This window comes from Parambassis ranga, chromosome 13, assembly GCF_900634625.1.
Source record: "Parambassis ranga chromosome 13, fParRan2.1, whole genome shotgun sequence".
NCBI lineage: Eukaryota > Metazoa > Chordata > Actinopteri > Ambassidae > Parambassis > Parambassis ranga.
Genome location: NC_041033.1, coordinates 5,727,159 through 5,747,522, shown reverse-complemented (window position 1 = coordinate 5,747,522; position 20,364 = coordinate 5,727,159). Strand labels below are relative to the sequence as shown.

At 41.9% G+C, this 20,364-nt stretch overlaps 1 protein-coding gene across 1 annotated transcript; it reads right to left on the bottom strand.

Moving 5' to 3' along the window:
• Positions 1 to 3,336: 3,336 nt before the first annotated feature.
• On the bottom strand, positions 3,337 to 20,060 carry LOC114444577 (myelin protein zero-like protein 2). Its single transcript, XM_028419248.1, has 6 exons — positions 19,796 to 20,060; positions 7,021 to 7,190; positions 6,442 to 6,652; positions 5,530 to 5,701; positions 4,631 to 4,644; positions 3,337 to 4,511 (listed from the first exon to the last, which is right to left on the bottom strand). The coding sequence occupies exons 1-6, from the start codon at positions 19,848 to 19,850 to the stop codon at positions 4,354 to 4,356; spliced, it is 780 nt and encodes a 259-aa protein (XP_028275049.1). The 5' UTR covers positions 19,851 to 20,060; the 3' UTR covers positions 3,337 to 4,353.
• Between the last annotated feature and the right edge of the window lie 304 nt (positions 20,061 to 20,364).

The following is a 20,364-nucleotide window of genomic DNA, read 5'->3' as shown; positions in this document are numbered from 1 at the left end:
CAACAGGCATTCATGATGCAGCCAGCATTAAATCACCATGACTCACACTTTACAGTGTTTAGGTATGATTTAAATTACTTTTTTTTACATTGGGCACCAAAATAAAACCACATTAAAATGATTCTCTTTACTCATTTCTTTCTCCTCATATGACCCCTCTGTGTGTGTGTGTGGAGGCCTTATCTCCCGTGCCAGCCTCATGTATAAAATCCCACGTCGTTCCACGGGGACTCCCCTGGAATTTCTAGACACATTATCCCTCTATCCCTGTCCCCAATCTCCTGTGTTGTAATTATCTCTAATAGGAGAAGGTATTTGTTTTTCTAGCATTTGCTGGTTCACTTTTGCTCTGGGTCTATTGCTTTATCTCTCAGCTTCATGTTTGTACAGAGCTCTTTTGAAGTTTATTTATGTCTTTATTTGGTCTGGATCATTCTAACACCCATCTGCTCTGCCAGGAGCGTTTCCTCCAATCTGACAGCAGAGATGATTCTGTAGTTGTGTTACATAACCTCATTTCAAAACACATTAGAGGATGTGGAATAAGAGCAGCATCCTCTGTTACTCCAGGCTCCACTGTGCATGCATCAGCTGTGCGCTGTAATCTGATTTAACAGGATTAAATACACAATGGCACAGTGTGTGATAAAAAAGCTGGTTGTATAGTAATTTGGTGAAGCGCAAGAGTTGAAGAATAAAGCTTATTCTTCATATTAGTCTCTAATTTTATTCAAATTGAACAGGCTCAGTAATAAAGGGTCCAAATTGTATTTACGGTATATTACATGCTTTTTTAAATACTGTAAATCATTTATTTACACAAGAATTAAACAAAATGATCAGGAATGCTGCAGGATTACACTTAGCGGTTGACCTGTGCTCCTCTTTGGCTGTGTTTTGTGTTTGTGTACTATTTAGTTAATGGGAAAATCAAAATTCAGTCCAAACTTCTGTAGTCACTGTATGCTACACTATGATATAAGCAGAACACAGAATGCCTCCTGCATTCATTCACAAGTACTCTGTTTGTATTGTATCTGTTAACAATATTATGTAACAGTTCCCACACTCAGCCACTGCTTCCTTTTTTCAATAGATGCTGAGTTACAGGACCGAACTAACCACATGGTCTCTTCTTCTTCTTTCCACAGGGATATATTGTGTATTTTATAATCTACTCCCCTTTACCTGGGTAGGTTGACACACACACTATTACATTGTGTTGTGTATTGTATGTGTGAATACAAGGGCTCTCTGTCTGGTTACAGTGGCGTGGTCTCAGTTTCATCTCAAACCGTCTCAGTCACAATGAGGACTCACCCCACTTACTGGTTTTCGGTCTGACTCCGGTCAACAAGAGACCCGTTCTTCTGTTGTCAGCACCAGATGAGGGGGGGGGGGGGGGGGGGGGATTTAAATTGTTGACGCCAGACGGTGTATGCAACCATTATCAATTGCCCAAAAGCGTGAGAGATACAGTTTTCTCAGGGCTCTCACAAAACAAGCACGACAACATTAGTAAGAGGTAAGATAAAGATGAAGCTACACCTTTAGAATTAGTGCAGTCTAACAGTCATAAATAACATACAGGGGCTTTATTTACTCAAACTTGTGGTGCCAAGCCAATGTTTCTGGGTGAGTGTGGCCACAAGAAAGTATGTGTGTGTGAGAAATTTAGTATCTCCTCACATCACTGTGCCAGGTACAACCCACCCTAAGGTGAGGAATGCAGAGTGTATACTGTGACAGAGAAATGAAGCAAGAAAACTAGAAGGGAAGAGTGTGAGTTGCACCACAGGCAGATGCCATTTCCTCTCCATTCCTTTCCTTATTAAACAAAGAATCCAGTTGTACACTCTTCAGGGAAATGTCTTAGGTGTTGTACAGTAATGATCCTCACTACTGGAACACATTGTATTGGAATTGTTTACGAATGCCTCTCTGAGAAGTTTACATCACATTATCTCTAGTGGAGGGAGTCACTTGTTTCAACATAGTCCACTCTTACATTTTTACACTTAGTCCTACAGCCACAGTCTGTGTAGTTAAAGCTGGCATCCTTGTCCTGTAATTGATCCACAGCAGCAATCATCATCACTGTCAAAATGATCTTAAAGAGTTTGGGGGTCAGACCCCATTTAGGATTTCTTCTTTCTGTAAGCAGAAACACCCTCACCTACTGTTGCAGCGGGTCCCCTTGGATCTTTTTGGGTGATGTACCTGACAGTGTTTTACCTGAAGCATTTATCTGAAGCATTGCTTGAGATGCAAATGCTTGAGATGCAAATGCTTGAGATGCAAATGTGTTTTTTGTGTTGTCTATAAATCTATAAAGGACATAGTTACATGCAGAAAAACACCATATTTGCTTTTTATACTGTTAAAGGTGGGGTAGGAGATTTTGAAAACTCAGTGAAAGTCAGCCAGATTTTGAAAGTAAACACTCGCCCCTTTCTCTCAAGCTCACCCCGAAGCCACGCCTCCCAACCAGTCTGTGACTTAGGCCATCATGCACGTACCTCTCTGGTGCACGCAGAGCAGGAAGAGAGTGACAACCAGCCAATACTCTGTGCAGGGGTGCCTCGTAGGATTGGCTGATGTTTTTAGCGTTTTATAGCTTCCACAGATTTCCACAGTTTTAAAGCGAAACTGCCGAACTAATCGGTTGCTATCGGATTGTAAAGAGAACTTACACTAATTTAACAAAAAGTGCATCAGAATGAAATCTCCTACCCTACCTTTAATTGTAAACTGCTGAAGTGTGATAAAACACACGTCTTTCCCTATGACAAACTGTAATTATATAGTTTAACAGAGACATTATGTCTTACACCCATGTCTGTCCAATTTGTGTTTGTCTCCTCTGCCGGCACGTGCACACACACACACACTCAAGGTCTGTCAGTCAGTAACTAAAGCTGCACCAAGAGGGGCAGACTTTGATCGATGCATACAAGTGAACTCACAAACACACACAGTATATAGAGTAACATATTCACAGTCATGAACCGTCAGCAATCAACAAACAAGCCCAGACTGAAGTCACAGTGGGAGGTATAAGCATACTGAGCCTGCGACAAATTAAACACTGCAGTGAAGCTCACAGGTAAATACGTGATGAACTCTGCAGACATATACACAATAAAAACACGACAGCAGACAGTGCATTAAAGATAATGATGCATAATAAATGTTGGATAACAAGATTGCTCTCTTACATAATAGATGACCTCTGTCAAATCAAGTCAGATTGTGTTTGTTTTATAGACTAGCAGCGTAAGAAAATGTGAGTCACTGGTTAAAATTTAAAGGCATTTTTAATATTAAAAAAATCTTTTTCATATAAAAGCTCTATTACAAATACATACTGTGACACTTTAAAAACATGATAAAATATTTCTTGTATTGTCTAAAAAAACTATAAACATACTGTGCAGTATTAAAACACAAATAAAGAGTCAGTCATGCAAGGATGAAGGACAGGTATTATAGTAATTTGTTAGTAGACATGGTGCATTCACAGGCGCATGGAGAACAGGCTCTCAAGGACATCTCGCAATCAAAGGGTTTTCAGATCTGACTGTGCACTCTCCCACATGGCATTCAGAGCAGGCTCATGCACATTTGGCCTTCACACTAACTTCACATTCTATGCTTAAAAAAAAAATCAATGTAACTTACAAAGCTGTGACACATTGTAAACACCCGGGCCTTCACATACTGTCGTGAAATTGTGTTTGGCAAGAACCCATAGGCAGGATGATAATATGAGGGTGTGAACAGAACTGCACTAATGACTTGTAGTTGTAAAACGCTCTGCAAGATATTGTCCATTAAGCTGTAGGCACGCTCAGATCCCTGCATGTCTCATGGCGGCAAACACCTTTCTCGTTCTTTCCTCCTACATACACACCAATATCTTTAATAAAATCAATTGTTTGCCACAGCTGATTTTAGTATTGACTTCCTACACTTAACAAGATCCATGTCCAAACTAAGAGATTGTTATTGAACAACAATTGAGCTGTATTCCCTAGTTGGGAATATAGCCTAGCCATGGTAGCATCAGAATTAAAATGCCTCATTCCTCAGGTTTCATTCACCATTTCTTCCCTCACATAACTCTGTCTTGACTCCCTCAAAAGTTAAGTGGTTTCGGTTTCAAAACATGCTCTGGAGCAGACTCTCTCTTTGTGCTTGTTCGGAAAGTTTCAAACTTGCCTCACATTCTCATCAGAGCAGCGGCGCTTCCTTCGTCTAGGCTACATTAGCCAGAATATCCACAGGTGCCCTCTGAGCATCACATCGGCAAGATTCCCAACTGGCTTCACATTAATGTTTCTGCTCTTTTGTTCACACCCTACCTCCTAAGTCAGAATTGCTGCCGTTGTCGTCATCGGAACTCAGGCCCTCATCCTCTGAGGAGATCAGATCTTTGGTGCTGGGCTTTGAGATCGTGCCGTCTGAACTGTCAATCTCTATGGATGTCTCTGATAAGTAGAGAGGGACAGAAAGATATCCAGTTGAGGGGGGTGGGGGGTTTGAAGCCTGAATATTTCTGATTAACCAAAATGTTCTTGATCAGGCTTGTCCTGGCTTTTTTGAAGTCTGGCACATATGGTAAGTTAATCACAAGAGTGGTGACTGCACATTTTACAGAAAGATCTGAAAACCCATGTGTGAGGCGAAGAAGTCTCCAAAGCCCAGGGAAAGATTTGTTTTTAGCTCAATTGTTGTTGTGCTATAAAAATCTGTTTCCAACAAAATGCTTGTAGTTTGATTATTTCTGCAATGGTCAACAAACAAATCCAATAACTTAAAATCAGAAAAACACACAGTATAACTACAGTCAAGCAGTAATGTAAACCAGCATCGTCCTGCAGATTCAAATGAACCACAGAGAATGGATCACGACCACTGAAACGAGGGCAGATAACAGCTTTGTGTGGGGTTTCATAATGTTTCCCATTATGTGGTGATTAAAAAAACAGCCCATTTGTTGTTCCACTGTTTGTATTGTTTGTTGAAATAATCAAACATGTGTCTTGAAGTGCATTGGAACGTTGGGGCTTGTAATGTATTAGCAGGGAAGTAAACAGCGGGAATACACCATTGTTCTACATCTACATTATCAAAACATTGAGTCTAATCAGGAAATGTGTTTGGAAGCACATTGAGCTAAGCAGGAAAAGATGAACTGATAAAAAAAAAAACATTGTTTCTCTCCAGATATGAAAGGCACATAGTGATATCATAGAGGCTACACAGCAGTCCTGCTAAAGTTCAGGATCTATAGCTCTCTACACAAAGGCACATTCTCCATTTATTTCTGCTCATAAGGACAGCTGCCCATTACTGGTCCAACATTTTGGATCCAAAGAATGCAGTTCTTGGATCAGGAGATTAAGAAAAAAAGTGAACTGTCCAGTAGGAAAAGAGCCAGCAGATGCAAAGAGAAAGTGCGTGGTTCTTCTGATCCTCTTTCTGTCTCCCCCTCTTCCTCTCCCTCTGTCTTTGTCTTGGTCTTACCACGCAGTGGGGTCTTTTCTTTCTTTGCGAGGAGCCTCTTCGTTCCCTTCCAGCTGCCTCTCTCTCCTCTGTCTGTACCTCCTGCAGGACACGATGATGAGGAGGAGTATGACAATAGCAGCGATACCGCCGCCTATGGCCAATGCCAGAAGGAGAAGTTCGGAGAAGGAGGCTGTGGGTGAAAGGGAAACACAGGGGAAAATGCTTTACTGCTCAGAGCCACTTTATTGTGCATGTGTAATGTGTTTACTGTAAGCTACTGTTAATATAAAAGCATTTTTGCAAGGCTCTAGGGACAGCAAGATTTGTCACTCAATCCACAACTAAATTAGATGCACTTTAATAAAGGACCAGTGTGTGTACATAGGGGAACCTATAGCCGAAATGAGCCATGATTCTACGGTGGATGTGAATGGACTAACCAAACACAGGCTCCAAAAAACACCCCCATGTTTTTATGTTAAAGTCGCATGGCTGAGACATACCTTGCCAATTGCAGTCTCCAAATTTACCACTAGGTAAAGGTCACTGGGTTTTTAACACTGGTCCTTTAAATGTTTTACATTCCTGAATTCCAGTCATCACCTAACTTGTCCTGGAGTGTAATGTTAGAATTTCACTTTGTTCATACACAATGACATCAGCACTGATTAGTTTTTTTAGACAAAAAATAGTTTGATCACCATCACAAGCCATTTTTTCAAATGATACCAAACATATTGAATGAAACTTGTCTATATCTTGAAATTCACATCATACAATCCATTACAAAAATAAGCATAATAATAAACCACTTCATTTAAATCTAATTGAGCATTTTCATGTAAGTGCTCTCTTATTTGACATTTACATAAACAAAGTGTGTATGGATTCAGAGGCACCGATATTTAATCTAAAGATGAATCTGCTGACCTGTGGTGACGACACGCAGTCGAATCTCTCCAACCTGGCCGTGGACGTCAGGTGGATTCTTCACTTGGCAGATGTATGTTCCATTGTAGGAGAACTTCACCTCTCGAATTATGATGGAGGCATCACGGCCCATGACATCACCGGCCCAAAGGATGCGCTTCCTGAAGATGCCCTCCACAGGAGGATATGGTTTCTGCTGGTAGTGGAACACCTACACAAGTGGAAGTTGAGTAGGTTGGTGCAGCACTAATTGGTGGGTTGTCACAGAAAGAAAGTTACGAAACTGAAGCTACCGCTGCTGCTGCTGCAGAGGGAGGGAAGATATTTTATTCTAGCAGAGAAAAAAAGATATAAGCTCAGACTTAAACCCAGAACTGCTGTCTCTTATTCTGTCTTTTCTCAATATGCAGACACACAAGTACACAAACCCAGGCTGTCTTGGACACTCCGTAGGGAGCCTGATGACTCACCGACTCCTCTCTCTCTGTTGGCTGAGGGGGTGGATGCTCCCTGACACAGTGAGGGAGGTTTGAGGTTTGATCTCACTTGTTTCACACACACAGACATACATGCACCCACCGACTCCTCTCTGCCTGGTCCGAGAGGTCTGAACGTCCAGGAGATGGTAACAGCACTGGGGTTGATTGGAGATGAACTGTGGAATGTGCACCTGAGACGAGCGTCCGTGCCGTTGACTGCCTCCATGTCCCCAGATGTGTAGATGCGGATCCCGCTGACCTGCAGCACGCCTGCAACATATAAGCACATAGTGCAGAAGCAGTTTATATCTAAAGCACAGTATGCAGTGCAAAATCAATACACACACACACACAGATAAACAGTTTGAAGCACAGAAATGCATATGCAAAAAAAACAACACAAAAGGTGCGGTATGAATTCCCTCATCAGTAAATCATAGCAGTGTACTCACTGACCCTACATCTGCCTACGCAGTGCTGCTGCAAGAAAAATCACTAACCTTAAGGTGCCACTATAACTATATTAGATATATGCAGCAGTCTGTATTACATAGAATACAGAGCTATAGAGAGTGTGGGATTGCATATTCAATCAGTCAATTAACTCTCTCTAAATATCTGCTTTATTACATCTTAAAAGTCTGACAGATTTCAGCTCATTTGGCCACATCTGTGACACCTGAGGAATAATAGCCACTTTGGCTGCAGTACTGCAGCTGAGACAGGGCTGTAATGGAGAGTCTGCTGTATATTACACTGATGTGGACTATATCAATCTTTACAGTACAGTAGACCTATTACATATAAAATGAATAGTCTGGAAGAGCAGAGAGGAATATTGGCAACAATTTGGCTCTTCCATAAATTGATGGATGGAGCTCCCTAGAATGGAGTTAGCACTCTTACACACACACACACACTAAGCATGCACTGTCGCTGGAAGAGACATGTTTAATGCTGACTTCCTGTCTGGCAGCCGGTCAACCATCTGATCACATCTCCCTCTCTCCTCAAGATCACAGAGTCCTCTTCATCAAGGCGGATCCATCTGTATTCTAAAGCAGCCTACTGAGTATCTGTGTGTGAGTCTCTGTGGAATTGTATGTGCTGCCTGTCTGCTGAATTTCACCCAGACTATTTATAGATAGGGCTCTATATTCTTATATTATCTGGAGCCACATCAAGCCTCATTAAAGTCAATTCCCAGGAACATGGCAGACACTGGCAACCACAGTGAGCTTGGGGTAGCCAAGACTTGTCCTATCATCATTAGCACCATCCATATGAGGACTCTGAAGAACAAGCCAAACACTTGATATCAGAGACACTTCAATCTGACAGAAGAGCTGTCTGTGGCTCAGCAAAACACCTGAGTGTATGTTTCCCCCCCCCCCCTGCAGACGTTACGCCCACAAAATGACGTCATTTTTGTCTCTGACCGCCCGCTGATCCGCACTCCTGTGCACAGGGTCCGGGCCGAACTTTGTCTTTCAAGGCTGTGCGGCAACCATGCTGTGATTGGTCGGAATTTATTGTGGGCGTGATGAAAGTGGAGAAGCGCAAGAGCCTCTCCAGGTATATAGGTAGGTGTATAAACAGCACTGATTCAACAGATTTAGATAAGACCATACTGGTTTGCATGATGAGCAATAAAAGAAAGAAAGAAAGGCAAGTCAGGGTGATTTGTCACCAATAACTCCAGACAGCCATTCACACATACCAGATGGTGACTGTTATTACCATTCTATATACTCCTACATACCCGGGCATAATAGGCTCGTTAACAATGTCTGTATATCTTTGCTATTGTTACTTTTAATGTCGCATCTTCACAGCTCATCACCGGACAGTTTGAAGTATCGCAGGCACATTGGAACACAGTAGATGTGCAAATGTGGTCATAAAGGCACAAACACTGAATCTTTGCTATTGTTACTTTTAATGTCGCATTTTCACAACTCATCGCCGGACATCTCATGCTGTTGCAGGCACCCTCTCTGTGTAATGCCCTCTTGCCATGGCACAAGTCCTTGTGTTGTGTAAAAAAACTCAGTAAAGTCTTTCCTTATAGTTTAGTGGGCGGGCCGTATGAGGAGTTCTGCACACACGCGTCTCGCGGAGTATGGTACCTCAGTGCGGAAAAGACCTTTTTTTTGTATCTCTTACCACCTGTGGAGCGCGTTCTCCGCTCTTTGTCTCGCGGAGTATGGATCCAGCTTCAGTCATCCAGGTCATCATACGTAGAGAAGATTGAAGCAAGGCGTCTGGACTTGTAGAGTTTTCTAGAAGACGTTTCGCTGCTCATCCAAGCAGCTTCATCAGTTCTAACTGTTTGGTGGGGAAACATGGTTTATATGTGGTTACAGACCTCAGTGGGTGGGTCTGGGTAAAACTTAAAAAACTTACAAACAATAGCACTAAATGTTTCCATACTTACCTGTGATGTTCTGGCTGACTGGGCCAGGTGTGTCTAACGACTGGCTAACGACTATGAAACTGCCGGAGGGGGACTGATTGACAGCCCTTTGTTCTTACTGTGAGTATGTGTAAACTTCCTGGGAATGGATGGAATCACTGCATTGTATGTGGTAGAAAGATGATGTCTGAGGCCACCACCTCTGTTAAGGGAAGGTTTTTCCAGCTTAACATAGATGGCTTCCTTGACTCCTCTTTCATACCACCTTTCCTCCCTGTCTAAAATGTGAACGTTGTTGCCCTCAAAGGAGTGTCCTTTGTCTTTGAGGTGGAGGTGAACAGCTGAGTCTTGTCCTGAGGAGGTGGCTCTCCTGTGCTGAGCCATTCTTCTTCAACCACTCCACAGAAGCCAGAACATCACAGGTAAGTATGGAAACATTTAGTGCTATTGTTTGTAAGTTTTTTAAGTTTTACCCAGACCCACCCACTGAGGTCTGTAACCACATATAAACCATGTTTCCCCACCAAACAGAACTGATGAAGCTGCTTGGATGAGCAGCGAAACGTCTTCTAGAAAACTCTACAAGTCCAGACGCCTTGCTTCAATCTTCTACCTGAGTGTATGCAATACACCAGGCCTCAGTTTAATGCATGAGACAGTGTTATTTCTTGTTCCTGTGGGCAGACATAATTTAAACTGTAGCAGAATTACAGTGGATTAAACTCTACTCTGGAACTAAAATGTGGATTAAGTCATTAGAGACGCTGGAACAGTAATTATTATTCTCCAGTTGTAGCAGTGAGAAAAGTCCACCTTAAATTGAGCCATACTTTTACCACTGCCTTTTAATCACAGTGTGCATTAAGGCAGCAGCTGGCCGGGAAAATATCAGCAGGAGCCTGGCTCCTTGGGCAGCATGTTCTGTTCCTTATCAGGCTGGAGTGAGTTTCCTGTGGGCTGGGATGAGAGAGTCGGGCGACCAGACGGCCCCCTCACAGCATTACACAGACAGGCGGGCCTCTCTCTCATCTCCGGGCCCTGACAGCCCTCTAACAGCCTAATGTGTTTTAAATGAGCCTGATGAAACCTAGAAGTATAGTGTGCAGTAGAGAGCGCAGAGTATACACTGCAAGTAACATCTATTGCTGCACATTGTACAGCGTTCTGTTGAATGGGATTCAAAAGAAACAAGTCTCCTTCGCTCTGACTGTGTCTGCCTCTACCTGGTTGTTTGTATGGACACACTAAAGATAGTGGATTAAACTGTGTTTAGGATATTCATTAGGCAGATAGCATCAGTGCTGGCTGTGTCAGCACAGTCAGTAATGACTCCCCGCCTGGCTCGGCTGCAGGTGTGTGTGTGTGGGAGAGGAGTCTTTTAATTCTAGGAGATGAGTCTGAACCACCCGGTAAAGGTGTCACGGCCCTTATTTCATGTGAAAACAGAGCAAGAGAGAAAAAGAAGAGCGGGATTGAGCTGTTTTGTTTTGATTTCTTCTTCTTCTTCTTTCACCAATTAGTGAAAGAGTATCACTGTTAAAGACAGCATTTGGTTTTGGAAAGGGATGTGAGGCTTGATCACTCGAATTTGGAGATGTATTCTAATCCCCGGTGTAAACATTTGCGTATCTGTGGCACAGCCTGCAGCCTGTTTGCGCAGAGAAAAATAACATTCAATTCACCATCCAATGTTAAACACCTCCATTTCTACACCCTTATTTCAGAGATTATGGCATACATGGGTGATTAGCACAGTCAAACAGTGCAATGCCTACCCTCTTCTACCAAATTGTTTCAAAGCCCCTGCTGAAATGATTCATCATGCTTCAAGTATGAGGAGGAAAAACAGGTCCTCCAGGCCAGAGCACCTCATTTCACATTTCTACCCTGTTGTACCCATTCTATTTACAGTACATGAATTCAAATAAGTGTAGATAATCTCATTTGAACAACAAAAAAAGGAAAATGCCTTCAATGCTGATTAAGAATTAAGGTTAATTAGGCCTTTTTGTTAGCAGAATAGATATCAACAGAATGATGGCACTGTAAGGGCCACGTACAGTGCCTCAATTACTAATTTGTCCCCACAGCTACAACTACGTGATCACTATTTAATCAGTCATTAGCAGGCACTAATTGACACAGTGGATGCATGCCATAACATGAGTGAAGCCATTAGAGAAACGCAGAATTTCACTCACTCAGAGAAATAAAAAGTTGAAATGTGAGCTTAAGTGATGAAGGATGCAGGATGGATGAGGGGAAGTTTTTGAGGGTATAGATGGAGGATAACAAACGATGGAAAATGTATTCTTCCACATTACTGCAGTCTGTGCAGACAAGATAAGATATAACTGCTTGTTTGTTTGGCTTGTTTTGTCATCTATTCTCTAACTCATGTCTCTCTGTCCACTCTTTTATGTCTGAATATCCGGCTTGGCCAGTGATGACCACACCCAGCATCTGGAGACAGCTTATTAAACTGGAGTTATGTGACCTACAGAGATAGGCAGGACCACCGCACAGACAAAAAAAACAAAAACAAAATTTATCCTAATTGTGATGTCTGGCATGTTTATTTATTTGCATTTTTAAGGCACAAAAACCTATCAGTATGTGTGTCAGAATAAATTTGCCACTTTTGCCAAAAAAAAGGATCTTATAAAACATCACTTAAGCCCAATCAGTCGTCATTTAGGTTATTAAACGCTGTCTGAAGGAGATGTATTACACTCTTCACTGGTAATTAAAGAAGCAAATTAGAGTCTTTGTGTGAAGTGTCTGATGTCTGATTGCCTTAACTTGAAACTGTTAACAGCAAAAATGAGCTTTCCCACATGCATGTGTGTTTGTGTTTTAATGTATTTGTGTCAATGTAAACGCCAGATGTGCATGCTCATGGCTTGGAATAGGTCATAAAATATTATGTTCCATTGTTGTATGAATCAGCATCAGCATGTGTGTGTACATTGCCAGTTTTGGCAGTTCCCATGAGGGCTCTCTGTTCACACACACACACACACACACACACACTACAGCTCCATTAGATGCACTGGTACTGGCGTCAGTCCAGAATATCTATCAATATGTCCAATATATCACAATAAAATGAACTTGCTGAACCTTTAATGCACTTTACTCTACCTGTCAACAGCACTTGTACAAACTGCACCGGTCCACTGCATTTGTCCACAGCCAAAGAGGGCAAATACTTTCATCTTCTGTAAAATAATCAAACCAAGCCCACTCGAGTGTGATTATGTTTGCTTGGCTTGGCGGACATCCCAAGACTCTATAAAAGCCTCCCAAAGAAGCAGCAAAAATATCAAGAGGGGTTTGACCTGCCTGTATAATATTTCACCCAGCGTCAAAGAGCGCATAACCCTATCCATACAGTAGATGCTTCAGTGTATTTAGTTGCCAGCTACATTATACATCCTGGTGCAGAGGGAACAGTTGGCCAAAGTCATTATGTTGCACTACAGGCTCTATGTGTTATATATAATGGTCTAAGAACGTCATAGAAGTCTAACAAAAAAACTGTTTTTAGCTGGGGTAGCCTCCTTCGAGGGGTGCAAAGAATTTGCTGACTACAATGACTTTTCTCATGTATTTTGTCACATATGCAATTTCCCCATTGTGGGACTAATAAAGGTTTCTTAATCTTAGTCACCTTCGGTTCTGTACTCCTAATGTCCACCATGCATGCATCTCAAGCTAAGGAAATGATTTAACTTTGATCTTCCCATATTAAATGAGCCACATACTGTAGATAAAAGCACACTCAAAGCTGGTAATAACTAACACGGCATTTCTTACTTCTTCAACACAACCTAGAAGTGTGTTTGATATCAGCTCTCTATTGTCAAGGCCTGCTACAATATACCCTCTAGCTATTATCTACTTTAACAATGCAACGCTTTTAATGTTCTGCCAAGACCTGAAAGTCCATCTCAAGTACTGCAGAAATTATTTTGCACCACAATGTGCACACTTGCCCTCCTTCTTCCGATTCCGACCTTTTGACCTCTCTGTCCACCAACAAACAAAAAAATACTCTTTTTTTTTGTTGATTGAATTATTCTACTTAGCTACTGTTACTAACGGCAGCAGTACCAAAATGTTGTTTTTGGGTCATTCTGGTTGTGTTTCACACTGCAGAAAGGCACGCTTGGTATATTGAACTCTTGTCATAACTGCTCAGCAAACATTCTCTGGTATTCCAAATATTTTCTTTGAACATCTATGAAACAATCCACAGAAGGAAAAGGATGTGTTTTCATGTTGCCTGTCGGCTTCATGGCTTGTTGATGCATTCACTAATAAATATGTAGATTTATACACCACTAAGGCCACAGAGCAGTGAAGAATGATCAGATATACTCATATCCGATGTACAATGGAGATTACAAACAGATATCATATCATAAAACAGATGTCGCCTGGTTTTACCATTTTGCAAAGAGGATGTTAAGTCACGTTGGACCTGGGAAACTCTGCAGGAGAAATGAAGCAGCTGGCACAACTCTCCGACTCAGGAAATTGGTTTCATTACATTATTTCCTACACGGTGTGTGTTTGTGCCTTTCCTCTCTTCATTATGGCCCAGAAACAAAAGGACCACCAGAGGAAACCTGATTCTCTGTAGCGCCAGTATTGGAGGAAACACTTAGGAAAGGACCAAAACACACAGAGAGCTCAGTCGATCACAAAGAGCCCCTTCTACTCTTTGTGAGAGGTTTCACTAGCACATGTTAGCTTTCTCTGTTTTTAACAAGGCTTGTCTTTCATGAGGGGCTGGATTGAAGGCTGGGAATCACAGGTTCAGGTAACAGTGTGTTCACAGGGGGAGGCCGACATGGAGTTGAGGGAGAGGGTGAGTGTTGAGTGGTGTAATGGGAGGGAACCCCTGAGATGCATACCACTGTGTGTCGTGGTAAATGTTGCCAGAGCAAGCAATAGTATGTCCAATGGTATGTGTTCATTTACTTTTTTGTACTGCAGTTTTTTTTCCTTATTAAACCTTTTCCGGTAAATGAACACTTTTCTCTTTGTCTTGTTGTGCAAATACAGGTTACAGTGTAGACTCTGCTAACTTGCAGAGTGGGTGAAGTTTACACACTCAACACAGATTACCAGAAGCAGCATACCAAGCTGCTAAATTAACTAAACAAACATGACTTTGGTATGCTCATGTATATGTATATTGTATTATCCAGCACTAATTGCATTTTCCTTTCATGCCAACTCCCACCGTTCTACTAGGTTTTTTACCCTTATCTATGTGCACCATGCAAGACTAGGTTAGCCTACACCATTATCATGTTTGTCAGCATGAACATACTGATCTACCTCAAATATTAAGAGAAAGTAAGGAGAACCAAGTAACAATATTTAAGGCTGAGAAAAAAAAGAGATCATAGAAGAGCCAAAAAACGCAGTTCTTCAAGTGGCCACTAGAGGCTGGCTTCAAAAGTGAGTCCACATCTAAACCTGAAATAAACATGTGAGCCTGGTACTAAATGTTTCTTTAGCCTCTTTAGATATTGTCCCCTTCCATGACTAGCTTAGATTATAAACTGCCTGCCCACCTTAGCTGCACAGCTAGATTAAAAAGGAGTCTCAGTAACTGGCAACAGCCAGAGCCACCCACACTGAGCTTCAAAACCAGAAACCTTATGGGTCACAACACCAAAGGTTTCTCCATCATTATTTAATGTCTACAAAATGTATTAACCTATGTCCCCTCAGAAAAAGGTTTTCAGTGTGTGCTGCATGATATAACCTGGTTTGAACCACACCAAACATCTTTTGTGATGAATATAAAAAACTGACTGTGGGCCAGAGTTTATTACTCAGCATCATCATATTGAAAATGAATCCCTGCAGCCAGGTTCTTGTGAAAAGCCTTCAAAGATGAGTAGAGAAGTCATGATATATGAGCGTGCTATTGCAATGGCATGTGTAACTATAGCATATAGGTGTCATTATTCAGGCACTCGCATACTTTTGGTCATGTTGTGTATAGGCTCATTTCAAAGAGTTTCTGCAGGTGGCGCTGTTGACTTTCATGCAAGCTTATCACTGCCTTTTACTCTTGTAATCATTTCCAGAGAGATATAGCAGACACCGGGTGTATATAGCAGTAGATCATCAAGGCTTTCATTAATTAGATTTAAAACAAATCATGCCATGTTTATAAAATGATAAAAAATGATATCTCTTTCTATGAAATGGTAACAAATTGTTCTTAATGCACTAAATTTATAAATTCTGCTTCGAAGCGTGTAGGCATCAACCGTGCCAAATGTGTCTGTACACACTCTAAAGGTCAGTCCAAACAGAGACAAAGCATCTCCTCATTGAACACTTTCTTCCTCTCCTTCTCCTGCTTCCTCTGGACCAATTGTAATTCATCAGTCGCCGGTGTCTAGAGGAAACATGAAGTGGGTGAGCGGGGATAAGAGTTTAATCCATCAAACCTCTTCCACGCCCACCACGCGGCTGACTCAACAACTTCTCCAAGGGATTACAAATTCCTGAGGGGGGGCCCAATACGCTTCGATCCATCTCACCCACAGCAATAGCAGGCTTCAGTTGGACCGTCGGTTCAACCCTCAAAGGACAGCCTGACTTTCACTTATTTACTACAGAGCTAGTGTTGCAGCAGCGCTGTGAGTCAGAGTGGATCCAGTCCCACTGTGACTTCTACCTCTGCTTCTAAACAGATGGAGCGAGTCAATGACAACATATACAGAGATACACATCTCTGCTCTTTGCTTTTCTGCCTTAAAAGGGGCCAGGAGCAGCATCTATTCCCAACTGAATTAACAGCTGCAAATCACAGCCACTCCAACAAAGTCATAAAAAGAGGACAATCATTGCACAAGACTATGTGCTGCTGATCCATTATCCAAGGAAAATATAGCCTGAGCTAAAATATCTTACAATGGGCGGCAACTAAATCATCCGGATGAGCCAGCTAAACAGCTTTGTCACAACTAGAACATAATAATGAAACCTGGTGTTGTTTTAGTACCCAGTGGGTTTGTATATTTTGGATATTTATCACCTCATTATAGCCCTGTATATGTGCCTATTTCATGGGAGAAGCATGGTAGCAAGCTGTCACTCAGACAGAGGCCACTTTTACATTGACGTTCCCCATCACGAAACTAGAAGTGCCACTGCATCACATGGCACAGTCCTCCCTGTCATGCTCGATAGCTGGACAATAAATTTTGAATTCCCGAATACAGTGTTGGATAATTGGTATACTGAAGCCCATAAAGAGCTGCTTCTGTTTCTGCTTTGTTTTCAAAAACAATGGCTGGATATAGTGAAACATGAAAGTCAGATACCTCACAATGGAAAGGAAATTAAGACTCTACCAGCCTTGGAAATGCTATCGACATGAGCGCTCTGCCTTCACTCACAAATTATTCATCTAATAGAAAGTGATGATAAAACAAAACAAAGCAAACTTAGCAAAAACACCACTGTGGCTTCCTGCTGTTCCCATGACTCAGAAACACCAGCTGATTTTCCATGGTGAGTGGAGTTACATCGTATGCTGTAAAAACCTGCTGGGGTTTTGTATTAACTCACAGAGCTTCTTGTTTACTGTAACTCTAAATAGTTATGAGAACAAGTGAACAGCCAGCAGAGTGCATGTACGAGTATGACTGCACAAACACAAACACATGCTCACAAATACGCCTTTACATTAGCACCAGATGCAGAAGAAGCCTGATCGCTTCTTATTAGATGATAAATACGTTTTGTTCCTGTTTATATTTGCAGTCTGATTATGTAAAAATATACACGGGGAACGCCTTGTCATCATCTTTTAACCCTTTACAGAGGTGCCTCTGTGATGAAGATTGGTGTCACTGCTCATTAATGTCATTATCAACTCATGCACACTTACATGCAAGTCAACACAAAGGACACACTTCCTCCAAGGTGTATGTCAACAGAGCGAGGCATGTCAGAAACCACAGCCGTGCCGTGTCTCCCCGACCTGTTATTTTGGGAGATTAGAGAGCAAATGCATTGTATACAAGAAGCTGCTGCTGCTTCTTTACTCAGACTCAGACATTTAGACTGAAGCCTAAATAAGTGGCATGCTGCAGTCAACAGTCACTATTTGTTCATGTAAGTGCTGAACCTTTAAGTCCGGACAGGTTGGCACATGTCAGCCTGTGAACGATTCATGTTAAGGAAGAAAAATGTTGAAGGAAGTCCAGAGGACTTAAAGTAAAGCTCAAGAAACAGTAACAGTAGTGTCAACAGTAAAGGATAAAGAAGAATCTAATCTGCTCTGGAGAAGCTGGAGGAGAATGAAAACTAATCAAGTGTTTGTTTATGAATTAGTCATACTGCTGTCTGTTGAATGAAATCTATGACTTTATTTTACAAATGTATAATGGAAGTCTGGTGACTGTAAGATCAGTGCTTACATTTCAAACCCCATTTTCTTCCAAACAGTTCTGTTGCTGAGCCTCTATCAGACAACATTAACAGCTACTCTTGTAATCATGGCTGATTACTTCTGAGAGAACACATGGACCTAAAGCCCTCCACACCTTCTATGTGTCACTCAGATTTGATTTGATATGAATAATTGATCATCAGTTTTTGATTTTGAGATGCTGTTTTGCAAAATCCAGGTTTTACACCCTTATTGTTTAATAGACTAAACATAGTCTAATAATATATATAATAACATAATAGACACAAACAGACATTAGTTAGATTTCTTTAGTCTGACGACGACAACGACTGTTCTTGGCTTTTGTGTGGACTGCACGGTGATGGTGCATAAGGGTATCTGCACAATGCACAAAGTTAAGAGGGAACACAACTAATGGACTGGGCTGAGAAAAGTGCACCATTCAGAAACACATTTTTTGTCGTACCTGTGTTTGGTCTGACTATTAGGAAGGTTGACAGTACTGTGCAAAATCACAGCACAAATCTCCCAAGAGTATCATGATACAAATTGTGTAACACAAACAGGAAGATGTTGTGACCAAAGGAGGATTGCATTTATCTTTGAGGGCAATAATGGCTTTTCAGCACTGAAACACTTGCTGTTATGATGTTTCAACCAGGGAGAAGCAGATGCACATTATTCTGTGTGTTATACCATATCTCTGAAAAGAAAAAAAAAGTCTATACAGGAAAATGATCACACGCTGTCTTTGATTTGATGTCAGAACAGTTTCTGAAGGGTAAATGTGGGGGGGAGCAGGGATTGGTAAAAAAAATCTGTTTATTTTGCACACACAAATGCAATTCAACAGCACACATGTCACAAGAAGGTGTGTGTGTGTGTGTGTGTGTGTGTGTGTGTGTGTGTGTGTGTGTGTGGCTTGTTTCATCGTGTGCCAGTCTGCCAAACCAGTATATAGGCAATTAGAACATGACAGACAGACATGAGATGCTGCGATCAGTTCCCACATGCTCGTCTTCATCCACATGCTCTTGTTTGATTATCTGTCCCTCATATTCAGTCATCCTCCTGCTCTGTCTGTGTCAGCCTTTGACTGTTGTGACTGCTCAGCAGGCACATGCTCATTGTAAACATAAGCAGCTTGCAACTAAAGTGAATGGTGCTCTGGCAGCGGATATGTTCAATCAATATAATCCACTTAAGTGGGATGGACAGAGATTACTTCAAGGTTAAACAACCTGAATGAATTGCAATTGATAAAGACAATTCGTGATATTAAAACATGTTCCATTAGTGCTGCCATAACAGCATTGAAATGCGTGCAGCTGTAACAGCCAGATTTGATCTATTGCTTTTTTATTTTTGTGTGTATCTCAAGTTGTTTTGATCCAACTAACATATCCTGGACGCCCCTGCACGGGAAGCAGGTGGACTTATCTACGTCCAGCGGTCACTTCACAGTCTCTGTGAACACGGATGCACATTAGCCAACAGGAAAAGGAGGCAGTATGAGACCAAAACACAATACAGCCAGGCTTTAATGGCGGCTATAACTGTAAAGTTATGATCTTGTCAAAGGTCTCACACTCTGCTTGTTTTATATCGTTTACAGAAATTCTACGGTGACCCACCCAGTGCCACTGTGTCAACTTCTTCACTTCCCAATGACGCACGTAGGCGCTCCGAGCGGGAGGTTAAGGGGTCCCTGTGGAGCTTTCACTAATGGACCAACCATCAGGATTTCTCTCTTTTACTTTTAAAGTCAGAGAGCGTCTCTTAATGGTCATCCTGTTGTGTCTTAACGCCACTCCTGGGATATGACGCTACGTAAACTTATAAAATGCAAAATTACGCACAGACACAAGCAAAAAAACTACTAAAGAGCTTTAAAAAGCCAGGATGGACACTCTACAAACAGTTAACCCAAACATAAATCACAGCTTTAAACTGTAGCCAACATAAATCCCCAAAAAATCCTCATGTTTCTAAAAATGATCTCACCTGAAGCTGCGAGTCCAGACAGGACGGTGAGGACATACAGCCCTTTTACGCACATTGGATGGACTGCAGGCTGTCCGACGAGCGAAAGACCAAGAGTCAACTGACCCTCTGAGACTCCTCCACGGACTCACGGACACAGGAAAACCCAGCCGAACGACCTGCTGATCCTTTTTATCAGCGAGGTGGGGGTGACAATATGAAGTTTACGGTGAGTCCTGTGCTCCACCGTGTCTCTCCAAAGACGCGTCCCAACTCGCCGCTGCCCTCATACATTTCTCCTCAGCACCCTCCCACTAGCATTTTCGGGCGGAGTAACAAAGTCAGACTCTGCTCCTCGCCGCCCTCCTATCTTTCTTATAAAACCCAAAGCCGGCAAGGAATTGATGGTCATCAAACCTGTTCCGCTGCTACGTGTGTGCTGCCACATGACACACAACTTTGCGTAAAAGGCTGGTCAGAATTAGACATTAAGCAACTGATAGTTACCAATAACACAAGAAATATAACTTAATCTCACTGTACAGTAATACTACAACATGAAATACTGAGCATACTGTGCGCCATCGGGT

Bases quoted from the DNA above. Each gene is read 5' to 3' on its own strand.
- LOC114444577 (XM_028419248.1), bottom strand. From the start codon at position 19,850: ATGTGCGTAAAAGGGCTGTATGTCCTCACCGTCCTGTCTGGACTCGCA. The intron at 7,191-19,795 runs GTGAGATCATTT...TATATGTTGCAG, and splicing joins GTCTGGACTCGCAGCTTCAG to GCGTGCTGCAGGTCAGCGGG. The intron at 6,653-7,020 runs GTGGGTGCATGT...CCACTTGTGTAG, and splicing joins GACCAGGCAGAGAGGAGTCG to GTGTTCCACTACCAGCAGAA.